This window comes from Xyrauchen texanus, chromosome 37 (genome assembly GCF_025860055.1).
Source record: "Xyrauchen texanus isolate HMW12.3.18 chromosome 37, RBS_HiC_50CHRs, whole genome shotgun sequence".
In the NCBI taxonomy this organism is placed as follows: domain Eukaryota; kingdom Metazoa; phylum Chordata; class Actinopteri; order Cypriniformes; family Catostomidae; genus Xyrauchen; species Xyrauchen texanus.
In genome coordinates, this window is record NC_068312.1 from 857916 (window position 1) to 873835 (window position 15920).

Genomic DNA, 15920 nt, shown 5'->3' on the forward strand with positions numbered 1-15920 from the left:
TGATTTCAAAATAAAAGCAACCTTAAGTCAGTCAGTCTCTCAATAATGAATGAAAAATAGTAAATTAAATAACTACATAAAACAAAACGAATAAATATTAAATAAAACATTCCTTATTTTACTAAAAATTAACGCCTGCAAACTTCATAATAAATTAATAAAATCTCCCTGTTTCTAAAGAAGGTCACTTTTATTTTGAAATCAGTTCTACACTCTCTTAGAGTAACGCATGGTGTAGACGCGCTCCACGATACAGCGTGTTATAAACTGTTTATAAATGAGCACACACACACAGACAGACAGCTGTGTGACCCATATTAGTGTAAGGCAACAAAATGCATAAGTTGCTATATTTCACCACATTACATCATAATGCAGAAAAACATGGTTCAGTTTAAGGTATTACATCTTCTGCACACAGGGCATTTTTAATGAGTTGGTCAGAATGATCGGAAACTATTGGGATATTTGGTTAAATCAGCCCTCTTTATAACAAAGGACAGTGACGGTTTGTGAATGTGACATGAAGTTTGTAAGATGTGGATAATTCCTAAGCGTTCAAATAATTAGCTTGCCTTCTCAAAACATAAAATGCAACGGGTTCGCTCATCCTTTCATAATGAAGAGACCAAATGCTTTTTTTTAATGCTAAACACATGGAAATGCACAGGATTATGCTGCACTAATACATTTAATAGAGAAATGCAGAATTCATTTCAAATGAAAATATGTTCGTTTGATGCACGCATTCAGGCCAAATTATATAGATAATTACATTTAGTGGTTAATTAACAAGATTAAAATGACTTGCCACACACAACCCGCCACAGCTGAGCAGAAGATCTTTATGGACCAATATTTAAACTTTGCTTCAGACAAACAAGATTAGTTTATTCGATCACTTTCAGGTAACCCTTCAAAGACTAAATGAAAAAACTATCAAAAATCTGAAAGTTTACATGCATATCTGGATTCAATTGGGCAGTCTGGACATAATCTTCATTTCAGAAAAGTGCATGACAATATAAGTGGCATGACAGTTGAGCAATATGGAAAACAATATATAAACAGATATATTCATGACAAATCAATCAGTTTCTGCAACAGTCCTTGTGGCTACAGTAAATCACGATTGTTCTGATGTGCATGGTGGACGAAGATTGTGGTTTGCTACAATTGTTGCATTAGGAATTCTGTCACACAGGATTGTACAAGACAACAAAAAGTACTTTGTCAAGAAGATGATGGAATGTGAGATCATAAAATAGAACAAGAAAAAAAGAGCTCAATAAAGACGGTGACATGCTGCCAAACCCTTTTTCCAACAAGCTTTGCAAGATGCAGCAATGACACCAATGAAGCCTACTTTTAGAACCATTCATGTTTGTTTGTTTGTTTGCATTGTGACATGATTTTCAAAACAATTAAGCACATTTCTCATAATATTCTTGAAAAAATTGTAAAATGCACTTGTAAAGTATAAGTGAAAGTGCACATCATGCGCTGAATTGAATTTATGCTGACAAAATGATTTCATAACTGTATGAATAATAATGAGATGCATTATAAGGATAATCAAAATCCATTTGTCAATGCAAAAACAATCTTAATAGTCCTAAATACAGGCTTCATCTCTTTTAAGCAAAATATATTCATTATTTAATCATTTGGGGTGAAAAATAATGCAAATCTCTTTTCTTTGTTCATATTTAGCCTCAAATACTGAATAAAAGTGCCATATTATATATACAACACACGTGTTGAATTTAACAAACCTCTCGACAGACTGTTGGTTTTCACCAGACAATATTTTTATTTTAAAAAACAGAATTAATGGATCCCCAAAAAAATGACAAAACGATCAAACAGACAGTAAGGCATCGCTTGAAACCCAAACGAATAATTCGATACCACAGTTTTGCATTTTCTTTCTCACCACCTTTGAGATCATTTTCAAAGTAATGCAGTTACATCTCAAACCAGGGTCAAGACGTCCTTTTGCTTCTCCAGCATCTCCGTGTCTATCCCTCATTCAGTATTAAGGAACATGTTTGTCTTTTCAGTTTATGTGGTAGACGTGACACCATCCTGGATCAGAGGTTTCTGCTCATATTCGGCTGACTGGATGAGAGCATCTCTCTGTATCTGTTTCGCCTTGTTATAAAGCAGAACACCCACAAACACCATTACGGTCCCCACTGCAGACACGGCCGTGATGGGGTTACTGAACACAATGATGCTCAGCCAGATGCATAGAGCATGTTTCACTGTGCTCGCAACACTGCGCACAGAAAACAGAGGAGAACATCAGTAAATCATCATTCACTCAGAATACAATAGAGCAACAAAGTGTTCATTTCTGGTCCTTTTAAGAGGATTTTATTTTTTATTATTTTTAGGGCTGTCGATTTAACGTGTTAATTCAGTGCGATTAATTTTACAAAAATAACACGTTAAAAAAATTGCAATGCCCCCCGGACCGTAATCAGGAAGATTCCTGAGAAACGCAAGATTGTAGTACCACCTGTTTACTCCAGAGGGCAGTAAGTGAAACTTCAGCTGTATGAGCAACACACAGTTTATACAGTGAACAAACACTTCAGCAGACACACACACACACACAAACATGCGTTACGTTCTTGCATTCAAAACACTTGATGAAGCGCAAATCCGAACTAAGAGATCTCAAGATGTGTTCTAAGTATTAAACTTTATTTAACTTGACACAGTGACCTAAACATTTAATGTTTATGACACAACGCACCCGAGATGCGACACAAGCATGTCTGACGCAGGTGTACTTTGAACAAGAAATCTCTGATTGATAAATGAACTTGTGTAATGGATTTCTGTGAACTGTGTGTGTCAATGATTGACTTATGATCAATAATATGATAATAAACAATACATTGAATTATAAAGCTGCTTTTTGTATAGTCTTCTCAATGATTAACTCTTCTGCCACAAGTATGTAATGCATTTGAATTATCTGTATATTTTTTATTATATATACTGTATATGTATATACAGGTGAAACTTGAAAAATTAGAATATCGTGCAAAAGTTCATTAATTTCAGTAATTCAACTTAAAAGGTGAAACTAATATATTATATAGACTCATTACAAGCAAAGTAAGATATTTCAAGCCTTTATTTGATATAATTTGGATGATTATGGCTTACAGCTTATGAAAACCCCAAATTCAGAATCTCAGAAAATTAGAATATTGTGAAAAGGTTCAGTATTGTAGGCTCAAAGTGTCACACTCTAATCAGCTAAACACCTGCAAAGGGTTCCTGAGCCTTTAAATGGTCTCTCAGTCTGGTTCAGTTGAATTCACAATCATGGGGAAGACTGCTGACCTGACAGTTGTGCAGAAAACCATCATTAACACCCTCCACAAGGAGGGAAAGCCTCAAAAGGTAATTGCAAAAGAAGTTGGATGTTCTCAAAGTGCTGTATCAAAACCTGGTTCAAAACCTGGTTCAATGACCATGGTATTACTGTGCTTGATTGGGCAGCAAACTCGCCTGACCTGAACCCCATAGAGAATCTATGGGGCATTGCCAAGAGAAAGATGAGAGACATGAGACCAAACAATGCAGAAGAGCTGAAGGCCGCTATTGAAGCATCTTGGTCTTCCATAACACCTCAGCAGTGCCACAGGCTGATAGCATCCATGCCACGCCACATTGAGGCAGTAATTAATGCAAAAGGGGCCCAAACCAAGTACTGAGTACATATGCATGATTATACTTTTCAGAGGGCCGACATTTCTGTGTTTAAAATCCTTTTTTTTTTTATTGATTTCATGTAATATTCTAATTTTCTGAGATTCTGAATTTGGGGTTTTCATAAGCTGTAAGCCATAATCATCCAAATTATATCAAATAAAGGCTTGAAATATCTTACTTTGCTTGTAATGAGTCTATATAATATATTAGTTTCACCTTTTAAGTTGAATTACTGAAATTAATGAACTTTTGCATGATATTCTAATTTTTCGAGTTTCACCTGTATATAATTTGTAAATATTTAAATATAACTGTATAATTATTTATCATTATATATTGAATTATTGTTATATCGCGATTAATTAATCAGGACACCATGTAATTAATTCTATTAAAAACTGTAATCAATTGAAAGCTCTAGTTATTTTTAATTATCGCTCTATAAAAATATGACTCAGACACTGGCTTGTAGAGTCATAAATGTCATGTTTTTAGTATACTGTGACAAATAAAGAGTAGTTGAAACTCTGAAAATCACATCTGGAGATCCCTGCATTCTGTTCATCCAGCTGTCAAGAATGCATCCTGTGTGAACGGCTCTCATTCTGTGGGTGTGCTGCTTGTGAGGTTTGTTGAGGCGTGCTGACACTCCTCAGAAAAACACGAAATTACATGAACTTCAAGTGTGAATTACATCGAAAGGAAGAACCTTTATTATGGAATTTATATACGGTTCAGGGGGCATGATTAATCGCGTTTATTTTTGTAACATGTTATATTTTTTTATATAATTATTGACACACGTTAAAACAACTCCCCTAATTTGAATGTAAAATTGTGTCCTGACAGGATGATCTCAGTAATGAGAATTTCCATTGAAAATAATGAGAATAACAAAAAAGAATTTATCCTGAATTATGGACCCCCGTTTGAAAACCCTGGTGATGAGGATGATGTTCTCACCTGAATGTGACGGGACAGATGCGGCCCATGAGTGCATATGCAGTGATGCTCTGTAAGTGGAACAGGGCACCATCAAACAACAGCAGCAACACTACATCATGAGACAGCTTGAAGTTTCGCTCACTCTTTCCAAGCCCAGGTATGTCCTATAAAACAATGACATCATCAGTATGGCTGCACATTCAATTAATCGCAGAAATAATTGAGATTACAATTACAGCAACCACAGTTAAATTAACATAAAAAGTGTAAATTACACACACACACACACACACACACACACAAACAAAAATATTCAGTGAACTTAATAAAATTGAGGAAAATTTTCCACTCAATTAAACAACATTATATTAATAAAAACATTTGTTATTGCAATTGTAAAAGTCTGTGTGCTTGCAGTCTCAGTAATAGGTTACTTCTTGCAGACTCATTTTAAGCCAGGCATGTGGTATCCTTAAAGGGGACCTATTATGCAAAATTCTCTTTGACATGGTGTTTGTACATAAATGTGAGTCGGCAGTGTGTACACACAACCACCCTACAATGTTAAAAGTCTTTCTTATATTTCTATTCATCAAAAACAGCGTGTCAAAATGAATGGTTTTTGTTTCTGCTCACAAGTGACATCACATTAGAGCAGGTCTCACCCAGGACTGGTGACAGACTCCACCCTATTATCATAGCTCCTCCCCTGAGTGATCTACACACAAGCGCTGGAGCAGATACAGTGAGAAGAAGAATGTCTCATAAGTGTTCTGTTGTTGCTGTAAAAGTGAACATAAAGAGTCTTCATGTACTCCCGGCATCAGAGCAACTGAAGACACAGTGGACAAGTTTTGTTTTTGAAGGAAATGAGCCCCAAAACATACAAAAATGTGTGTGTGTGTTTGTGCAAATCATTATACACCGGACTGCTTTGTGAATGTGTGTCAATATGAAGCAGGATTAAAAAAATAATAATAATTACATCTTTAAATACAATTACATTTATTTTTTTAACCTAATCACTACATGATATGCCTATTAAACAATCAAAGAACATATATCGGTATTTGCTGATAAAGGCCCACAAATAAAATAATTCACTCAAATAATTAAATAATATAATATAAAGATAATAATTGTGATAATTAAAAAACATGACATTATTGTGGCAGAAGAGTAAAGCATTGATTAGAGTTAGATGAAACAAAATGTGGCTTTAGATGTCAATACAGTCAGGTCCATAAATATTGGGACATCGACACAATTCTAATCTTTTTGGCTCTATACACCACCACAATGGATTTGAAATGAAACAAACAAGATGTGCTTTAACTGCAGACTTTCAGCTTTAATTTGAGGGTATTTACATCCAAATCAGGTGAACGGTGTAGGAATTACAACAGTTTGTATATGTGCCTCCCACTTCTTAAGGGACCAAAAGTAATGGGACAATTGGCTGCTCAGCTGTTCCATGGCCAGGTGTGTGTTATTCCCTCATTATCCCATTTACAAGGAGCAGATAAAAGGTCCAGAGTTCATTTCAAGTGTGCTATTTGCATTTGGAACCTGTTGCTGTCAACTCTCAATATGAGATCCAAAGAGCTGTCACTATCAGTGAAGCAAGCCATCATTAGGCTGAAAAATCAAAACAAACCCATCAGAGAGATAGCAAAAACATTAGGTGTGGCCAAATCAACTGTTTGGAACATTCTTAAAAAGAAAGAACGCACCGGTGAGCTCAGCAACACTAAAAGATCCGGAAGACCACGGAAAACAACTGTGATGGATGACCGAAGAATTCTTTCCCTGGTGAAGAAAACACCCTTCACAACAGTTGGCCAGATCAAGAACACTCTCCAGGAGGTAGGTGTATGTGTGTCAAAGTCAACAATCAAGAGAATACTTCACCAGAGTGAATACAGAGGGTTCACCACAAGATGTAAACCATTGGTGAGCCTCAAAAACAGGAAGGCCAGATTAGAGTTTGCCAAACAACATCTAAAAAAGCCTTCACAGTTCTGGAACAACATCCTATGGACAGATGAGACAAAGATCAACTTGTACCAGAGTGATGGGAAGAGAAGAGTATGGAGAAGGAAAGGAACTTCTCATGATCCAAAGCATACCACCTCATCAGTGAAGCATGGTGGTGGTAGTGTCATGGCGTGGGCATGTATGGCTGTCAATGGAACTGGTTCTCTTGTATTTATTGATGATGTGACTGCTGACAAAAGCAGCAGGATGAATTCTGAAGTGTTTCGGGCAATATTATCTGCTCATATTCAGCCAAATGCTTCAGAACTCATTGGATGGCGCTTCACAGTACAGATGGACAATGACCCGAAGCATACTGCGAAAGCAACCAAAGACTTTTTTAAGGGAAAGAAGTGGAATGTTATGCAATGGCCAAGTCAATCACCTGACCTGAATCTGATTGAGCATGCATTTCACTTGCTGAAGACAAAACTGAAGGGAAAATGCCCCAAGAACAAGCAGGAACTGAAAACAGTTGCAGTAGAGGCCTGGCAGAGCATCACCAGGGATGAAACCCAGACTTCAGGGTGTAATTGACTGCAAAGGATTTGCAACCACGTATTAAAAAGTGAAAGTTTTGAGGGAACGCGGCCCTATTTTCCACATATGTGGACTTGTTTATCAGCGAGTTGACGCTCTGAAAATGAATGGATTTGTTTGATGTGGCATATCAAACGAAACTAGAGACACTACTCTTTACAACCAAACAGGTTTCAATGAAAAAACAGAGGTTTCATACACTCGTACAGAGACACTTTTTTAGGTGCTGCACCAGTAACAACAGTTCCTAGAAATCAACATCATGAAGTTTAACCCTTAAATGACAGTCTAGAGTCTTGTGAACAGTATTCAGGCAGGTTAAATTCATTTAAATTATACATTGCTTGTAGCAAAGCCAAAATACAACGTCCACATATGTGAACACAGGTTCGCACAAAGGTAAAGATGAAGAGTGTAATGAAAGTTTATAAAGCAGTAGGCACTCGAGGCCATGCGGTGTCGTTAATAAAGTGAATATAAAGCGTTATGTGTCGTGCCTTTATATTTACGATGTAGCCCAACCTCTTTTATCTTATTGCTTTTAATTATAGGTCCATAATCAATCTGAACTCACTTCCAGTGGCACTGCAAAGCTGGTGTCTCAGACTCGTGCACTGCGGCTTTGTTGTCTGCCCATATTTGTTTGTTTTCTGGCTGTCCATGTAGAAAGTTATCATAATTTTCTAGACCAAGACGATGTTTGCGGTTTTTGTTACTGGTGCTGATTGTTAGAAAACCTTTCACCATAGATTGAGTTACACCAACATGTTCTGCTGGCGTGCAGCCGTTATAGCAGGGAACGACTACTTTCACTAATACCGGCTAGGACAATTCCTCTGTTGACCTAGCTGATGCTGTTAAAAAACATCCAGCTCAATACTCAAGGAAGCATCTACAAAGAAGGGGAAAGAGAGGAGGGATAAGACAGTGTCTCAGAAACAGGAAATAAACCACCACTACTGTCCAAGTTTTTAAGTAACGTTCAGTCTCTCAGGAACAAAATGGAGAAACTTTGCACAAACTTCAGGATCTGCTTTAAGTACCGGGATACCTGTCTGACGGTGTTTACCGAAACCTGGCTGCATCGTGATGTCTCCAGATCACTGATCGAACTTGATGAATGAAACCTCGGGAAAGAGCAGAGGTGGAGGTGTCTGATTATGTAATAGATGACTGTGCAGTCAGCACTCAGTGAGAGAGACAGTGTGTACTCTTGATAGGGCTGTCACGATTATGCAATTTGACTTACGATTAAATGTCAAAAAGATTAATTGCGATTATGACCATTAATTGTCTGCTTTAGGGCTATGATGATTCAATTAAAGGTTTTCATGAATAATTGTCTTTTTGGTCAATTTTACATTTACACTGTTTTTTGAACTCATATTTTACATTATATATTTTTATAAAAAAAATATGTTTATATATAAATGATTATATTTATATAATATTTTCTTGTATTATGCAATAGTAAAATATTTCTTTCCTAATTTCTTCACTTTCACACGTTATTTTAACGCTCAGATTAAACCCACAAGCCCTTGTTTCTCATGAAGCATAACCTTTGAGATTTTGTTTCATCATTTCATCACATTGGAACCCATTTGAATATTGTTTTATTATATTTTTTATAATATTATCATTGTGGGTTCCTTTCAAGTGTATTCTAACATAAAAATTTAATTATTCTAATTTTGAGGACTAGATTTGTTTTTATATAATTGTAATATATTTCTGTAGTATTTACTTGGAGCCTTTATTTTGGCTGAAAGGTCAGTGTTTATTTAACAGTGTCATTGTTCCTCATCCCCAAATCTGTTTAAACACTGTCATCTCCTTTCCTGTGATACTGTCACATTATTGGATGTGTATAATAACTAGGCTTTGACTGCTGATGGAACAGCACCCTCTTTAATTCACTCCTCCAGCAGGTCTATGTCCCCTCTCACTCCCTGCAGTCTGAACTTATAAGAATGAGCGACACAAGGTGGTTCCATTGCAATGTGTCACACACACACACACACACAAAAAATTATTAAACTGTATGTTTTATGGATTTTCTTCATTTTATATTGTGCTATTTTTTGTATTTGAAATTCTATATTATTTCATTAATACATTTATCACTATTTTAAGTGCATTCAGAAAGTATTCAGACCCTTCATTTTTATTCACATTTTGTAATGTTGCAACCTTATGCTAAAATGCTTTAAATGTAAAAATGTTCACAACAATCTACACAAAGAAGGCGTCCAGTTTCCTCGGACAGTCAAGTGAATGTTCAGTGAGTCCACTCGGCTGCATCAAGAGCATCACACAATTACTTAGTCATTGACTTTATGAAGGACATCGCTTGCTGTGGGCATGTAAATATTTTGCGGCCATCCTTAGCATCTATTCTCAATTTGTCCGGGAACATCAGTGCAAAAACGACCTTCAATTGATGTAAGAGTTTCTTGCATTCCTTGAATCGATCACATTTCTCTCTTGTTGAATTCGCAAAGTCTGGGAACAAGAAAATGCTGTGGTTCTTCCAAGAAAGCCTTCCTTTACTCCTCGCCTCGTGTAACACACGATCACACGATCTCAGAAATTTGGCCAGAAAAGTTTTGGGGCCTGTCTCCCTCAGCGGATCTCCAAGCCGGAACTCTGTGAGCTCTTTCGATTTAACACTTATGGCCTGTTATGCCAAGGAGGCTCGGGAAGAGCTCATCTATGAATTTCACCATATCTTGACCTTCTTCGTTCACAGAAATTCCAACAATTCAGACGTTGTTTCACCGGTTACGATTCTCTAAGTCTTACAACTTTTCCCAAATGTGCTCCAAGTCCACAAGCAGGTTAGTAGCTAATTCCCTCTCCGAAGACTCCAGATAATCAATCTGTTTCTCAATGTCCCCCACTCTTGTGACCAACTCAGAGAACTTCATCTCCATGCCAATGATCAATCAACGTATCACAGCAAGATCCTCAAAGTCAGCAACAACCTTTGCCAGCATTGCCGACATACCCCATAATGACACAGCAAAAACCAGATTTTTGGTAACTTTGCAAATTTAATAAAAACAAAAACCTGAAATATCACATTGACATAAGTATTCAGACCCTTAACTTACTTTGTTACTTAGTTGAAGCACCTTTGGCAGCAATTACAGCCTCAAGTCTTTGGGTATGATGAGACAAGCACACCTGAATTTGTGGATTTTCTGGCATTCTTTCCTGCAGATCCTCTGAAACTGTCAGGTTGGATGAGGACTATCGGTAGACATCCATTTTCAGGTCTCTCCAGAGATTTTTGATTGGGTTCAAGTTCGGGATCTGGCTGGGCCACTCAAGGACATTCACAGAGTTGACCCAGAGACTTGCGTTGTCTTGGCTGTGTGCTTGGGGTTATTGTCCTGTTGGAAGGTGAAGCCCCAGTCTTCGGTGCAGAGCACTCTTGACCAGGTTTTCATTAAGAATATCTCTGTATTTTGCTGCGTTTAGCTTTCCTTCAATTGTATATACATTCTGTTAACTACATACAAAGCTTTGAATGGTCTAGCTCTGCAGTACTTAAGTGACCTTCTACCACGCTATATTCCATCACATTCATTACGATCACAAAATTCTGGCCTGTTAATAGTTCCTAGAATATCAAAATCCACAAAGGGAGGAAGATCGTTTTCATATTTGGCTCCTAAACTATGGAATAGTCTCCCTAATACTTTTCGGGACTCAGACACACTCTCTCAGTTTAGGTCTAGACTAAAGACTCATCTATTTAGCCAGGCATACACCTAATTTATACTTCAACTCACAATTAGGCTGCTTTAGTTTAGTCTGCTGGAACCAGAAACCAGAAACATTGATCATGATTTATAACTCTGCAATAAATGTAATTGCATCTATGCTAATATTATTCTATTTAATTCCCTGTCTCAATCATTGGATTCATATCCTGAAGTCACTGGATCCAGCTCCGTTCCTGCTAGGTGTCGGACTCCACTGCTGGGACATGGGATACTTCATGTGCCACTGCCTGAACCTTTGATTTAGGATAGACCCCAACGAACCTCACTGAAATTACTGGTCGGTTGAACTGTGATGCACCTCACTGATATCTGCCTGCATCACCTCGGTCTATTGATGGACTACACTCTTATAATGGAATATATAGACTATCAATTGCCAACAAAAGCCTTCATCAGCCAATTAACATGGACAATTGCATCTATGTGTCATGTTCATTGGTGTCTTTTGTCTTTGTGCTTTTATGTTGAAGTTCAGTTTAGTCCCTGTTTCCTGGTTCCTGTTTCCTGTTTGGTTTCTGTCATGTTCGTTGGTGTCTTTTGTTGTTGTGCTCTTATGTTGAAGTTTAGTTTAGCCCCTGTTTCCTGGTTCCTGTTTCCTGTTTGGTTTTTGTAGTCCTTTGTAGTTTGTTATTATGATTGGTGTTCCATTGATTGTTTCTTCCAGGTGTCCCTCATTCTCTTGTTTGTTCCTTGCTGTATTTAAACCCTGTTTGTTTTCCTTTCCCTTGTCGATCGTTGAATGTTCATGTTTGCTGATGTTCGTTGTCCCTGCTGTTCGTTCGAGGCTTACCCTGTCGTTCTTGTTCCCTCCTGTTTGTTCCAGTCTTTTAGTTTCCTTTTCCCCTTGTGGATCTTTTTATTTGTTCCCGAGTTTGTTTATTTAGTGTTGTGTCAATAAACCGCTATTGGATCCCAGCTACCCGTCTGCCTTCTCCTGCATTTCCACACATTCATTACAGAATGATCGACCAAACTATGGATCCAGTGGTTCAACGTGCGAACTACCAGCTGCTCAGCCTGAAGCAAGAGGACCGTCCAGTGGAAGACCACATCCGCGACTTCCTCAACCTGGCGAATATCTCGGACTTCCCGGACTCATCCCTGGTGGTCTTCTTCAGGGGCAACTTGCATAGTTCTCTGCAGGAGCGGTTGCCACCGGTGACGCGTGGCTGGACTCTCTGCGACTTCCTGGAGGCGACCTTACGGGTGAGCAGCTCGCCGTTCACTGTGGGCTTTGCTGAGGAGGGCCCTACCTCTCCTCCCACCGTGGAGACTCTCCAGTCGTCCATGGCTCTTCCTGTCGTGCCCGCCTCACCTGTCAGTGAGCCAACCCCCACGCCTTTCGCCATCAACGAGCCAGCACGGCCAACTTCGTCCGCCCGGAGGAGGAGGAGAAGAAGGGCTTCCGCCTCCCAGCCTACGTCTGCCCCTGTCAGCGAGCCTGAGCCCACGCCAACCACGGTCAGCGAGCCTGAGCCCACGGCAGCCACGGTCAGCGAGCCTGAGCCCACGCCAACCACGGTCAGCGAGCCTGAGCCCGGCCGGCCACCGAGTTTGTTTATTTAGTGTTGTGTCAATAAACCGCTATTGGATCCCAGCTACCCGTCTGCCTTCTCCTGCATTTCCACACATTCATTACACTATGTGAACTTCTGCAGTTAATCCAGGATGGACTTCAAAGACTGTGGTCATTAATCTTACAGTTCAAACACAATCGATGTTTAAACACTGACCCTTAACCCTTACTTAGTTTAATCATTTTAAAGCATGATTTTAACTATACACAAGTAATATTTACATTATATTCATGATGTTAGTCAGAGGGGAACTGGCCCCCACAGTAAGTCTGGTTTCTCCCAAGATAATTTTCTCCTTTAACCAACATCTTATGGAGTTTTGTGTTCCTTGCCACAGTCGCCTACAGCTTGCTCACTGGGGTTATTAATACAATTATTATTTTATTATTTTACACACAATTTACAATATTTTTTTTTATCAAACTACACAATGATGACTTTGAGACTTTATATATATATATATATATATATAACAATTTCATTTTCTGTTAAAGCATGATCTTCTGTAAAGCTGCTAAGAAGCTATGTGTGTTGTGAAAAGCACTATTCAAATTAACATGACTTGACTATTGTGCAAGGATTAACCCCATTTACATCTGAAAAATATCCATATACACTCACCAAGCACTTTATTAGGAACACTATGGTCAGAATAAAGTGCCCAAAGCCACTCCGCCTTCAGGTTATAGAAATAATCAAACCAGTCCTCCTTGCACCAACAATCATGCCACGGTTGAAATCACTGAGATAAAATATTTCCCCTTTCTGTTGGTTGATGTGAACATTAACTGAAGATCCTGACCCATACCTGCATGATTTTATGCACTGCACTGCTGCCACATGATTGGCTGATTAAATAATTGCATGAATAAGTAGATAGTACAGGTGTACCTAAAAAGTGCTCACGGAGTGTAGATTGATCATTATCAGGGAGATGTTCTGATTATTGCTGCGTGAAAAAGGCATCGACATCAATCCTAATGTATATGTAATATTCGTGAGTGGGGTATGTGTGATGCACTGACTGACCATGAGGAAGACCCAGGTAGGAATGAGCATGACCACAGCAGCAGCACTGGTGTAGAACTGAAGCTCTGGAGGACTAGATATGATGAAACACATAGTCATTCATACATTAAAGATGATTGTAAGTTTAAATATACCAACTTGTAATAATTCTAAAGGAATGGTTCATGTTCAATACAAGTTCAGGACAATATTGTAACGCTTGATATGTTCAGTGTGACACATATAATTAGAACATCTGTGATGATTGGCGAAAGCTCTTTGATTCTCACCAAACACTGCTTCTTTGTAGTTTGCGCTCACTATGTGAAAATGTCAACTGCGATTTAAAGAACATTCATTTTGAAACCTTCTCCTCTTTTCTTCACTTCTAATCCCTGTTTACATCATCCTTTACTTTGGGAATGTTTCCCCATTTAAAAGTGACGGAAATATCCCTTTAATGTTTCAAAAATTAGATAATTATGCAGTGTGTATCTACATCACTCACCTGAATTTATATTTGTCCCCACTCAAGAGTTTCTTAGAAAACACGTTCTGTAAACTAGAACACAGGGTTATTGTTCGTTTGAAGTTATCACTGTAACTAAGCTCTATGATGTTTATTACTGAGGTGTAACAGCAGTACCAGTCCATGATGTTGGTGGAGAGGGCTGCGGAGAAGCCCAGCATGTTGAAGCTGATTTCAGTGGCTGTACAGAGAGCCAGACCAGCCATTACAGGAATCAGAGAAACATTCACCCAGAAACCTGCAACACAACACACACCATCAATAGAAGAGCACTACACTGCTCCGCAAAGGCCAAAAACACATTTGGTGTCCTGTGGCAGTAGAGTTTGGCGCAGCTCCGTTCAGATTCAGAGAAAACTGACAGACACTTCTTTATAATCCAAGGTTGGCTGGACAACCCAAAAACTCTGGAGCCATTGTTCTCAGTTTCACTGTGCTTTGGCTTTTTAGGGTAGTATCAGTGATGACATGCAGACAGTATATGACAACATAAACTGCAGTATCAATGGCGTCCCTCTCCTTCTTGTAGTGCTGGAAAACTGAATCATTTAAGTGAATGTAAATGAACTGATTCTGATTCTTTAGGGAGTCAGTTCATGTAAATGAACTAGTTCACATAAAAGTTTTACTAATTCACTTCAGCCCTGCTCAGTCTTGAATGGCTCGATTCAGGATTAATAAAATAACTGTTTCTCAGTGTATATAAAATATTAAGTTATGATTAATATAATCTTCTTATATAATCCTATTTGTTTAACCCTTACAAGAATGAATCATGGTGTCACTATAGTAATATTGAATAGACTGTAGTAACCATGGTTCATTTCGTGTTTACTATGGTTTTACTACAAATACTTTTAATAATTTCATAAGGGAATGTCACCCTAATTCAATATACTGTATAACAATCAGCTGATAAGAAATGATTGGAAAAAATATTTTCTTTAAATAGCTTCAATGTAGTTAGCTACTTATTGTTAGTAGCTTGTAATGCAGTAAACAACCTTTATAAAAGAGCAACTTGATGGTAGTTCAAGTACTTTAATAAATGAGTAGTTTGTACATTAGCTTGAGAAAACACAGTTTAAATGTAGCTCCACCAACACCTGCGTGGCACAAGTGGTGCAGGATGAATTGAATAATTAGGGTCAGGGTTCAAATCCCAAACACTTTGAGTGATGGTGATGCCTGACTTAGCAAACCCCACTACAAAACAAATTTTAAATTCTGAAAAGACACGAATGTGCGTCTGTTAGCTCAGCACCTGTATATTCTCCCAGTATGAGTCGTGACATGATTACAGTGAAGATGGGCGCAGAGCTCTTCACCGTCTCAGCGAATGATACTGCTATATTCTTCAGACTGACCAAACCCAACACCACAGTCGTAAACCTGACAAGACAGAAAACAGAGAGCCACATAAGCTGCCGTGGCCTTTACCAGTCAAGTTCAACTGCTTTTTTTGGCTCTAGTTTATCAAGAGTAAGCAAATACAAAGTTGTTTTAGTTGCTGTTGTTGTTGTACTAACTTTGTCTTCATGTAATGGGTGAATCTGGGTCACATCTGGGTCATATTTCACCCCAAAGTCTACTACCTTTATTCTGATAGAGGGTGTGCTCAATAATAAAGTAAAAAAAAAAAAAAATGTATCACAAAAAAAAATCACACGAGATGAGGACGCCAGTCAAATCACTTCAGGGATGAGTACTACAGTATTACTGCACAAAACCATGGTGACAGCAGTCCTTGTTACT

General features: G+C 38.2%; 1 protein-coding gene across 2 annotated transcripts in view; it reads right to left on the reverse strand.

Moving 5' to 3' along the window:
- Positions 1 to 789: 789 nt before the first annotated feature.
- The window catches only part of LOC127630624 (solute carrier family 35 member E2A-like), a 29099-nt gene continuing 13968 nt past the window's right edge, over positions 790 to 15920 (reverse strand). For both annotated transcript variants that reach the window (XM_052108246.1, XM_052108247.1), the window contains exons 5-10: positions 15430 to 15557; positions 14283 to 14403; positions 14145 to 14198; positions 13658 to 13730; positions 4699 to 4844; positions 790 to 2281 (exon numbers count right to left, since the gene is read on the reverse strand). In XM_052108246.1, the coding sequence (XP_051964206.1) occupies positions 2065 to 2281; positions 4699 to 4844; positions 13658 to 13730; positions 14145 to 14198; positions 14283 to 14403; positions 15430 to 15557 (739 nt within the window). In that variant the 3' untranslated portion in view covers positions 790 to 2064. The remainder of the gene's footprint in view (positions 2282 to 4698; positions 4845 to 13657; positions 13731 to 14144; positions 14199 to 14282; positions 14404 to 15429; positions 15558 to 15920) is intronic.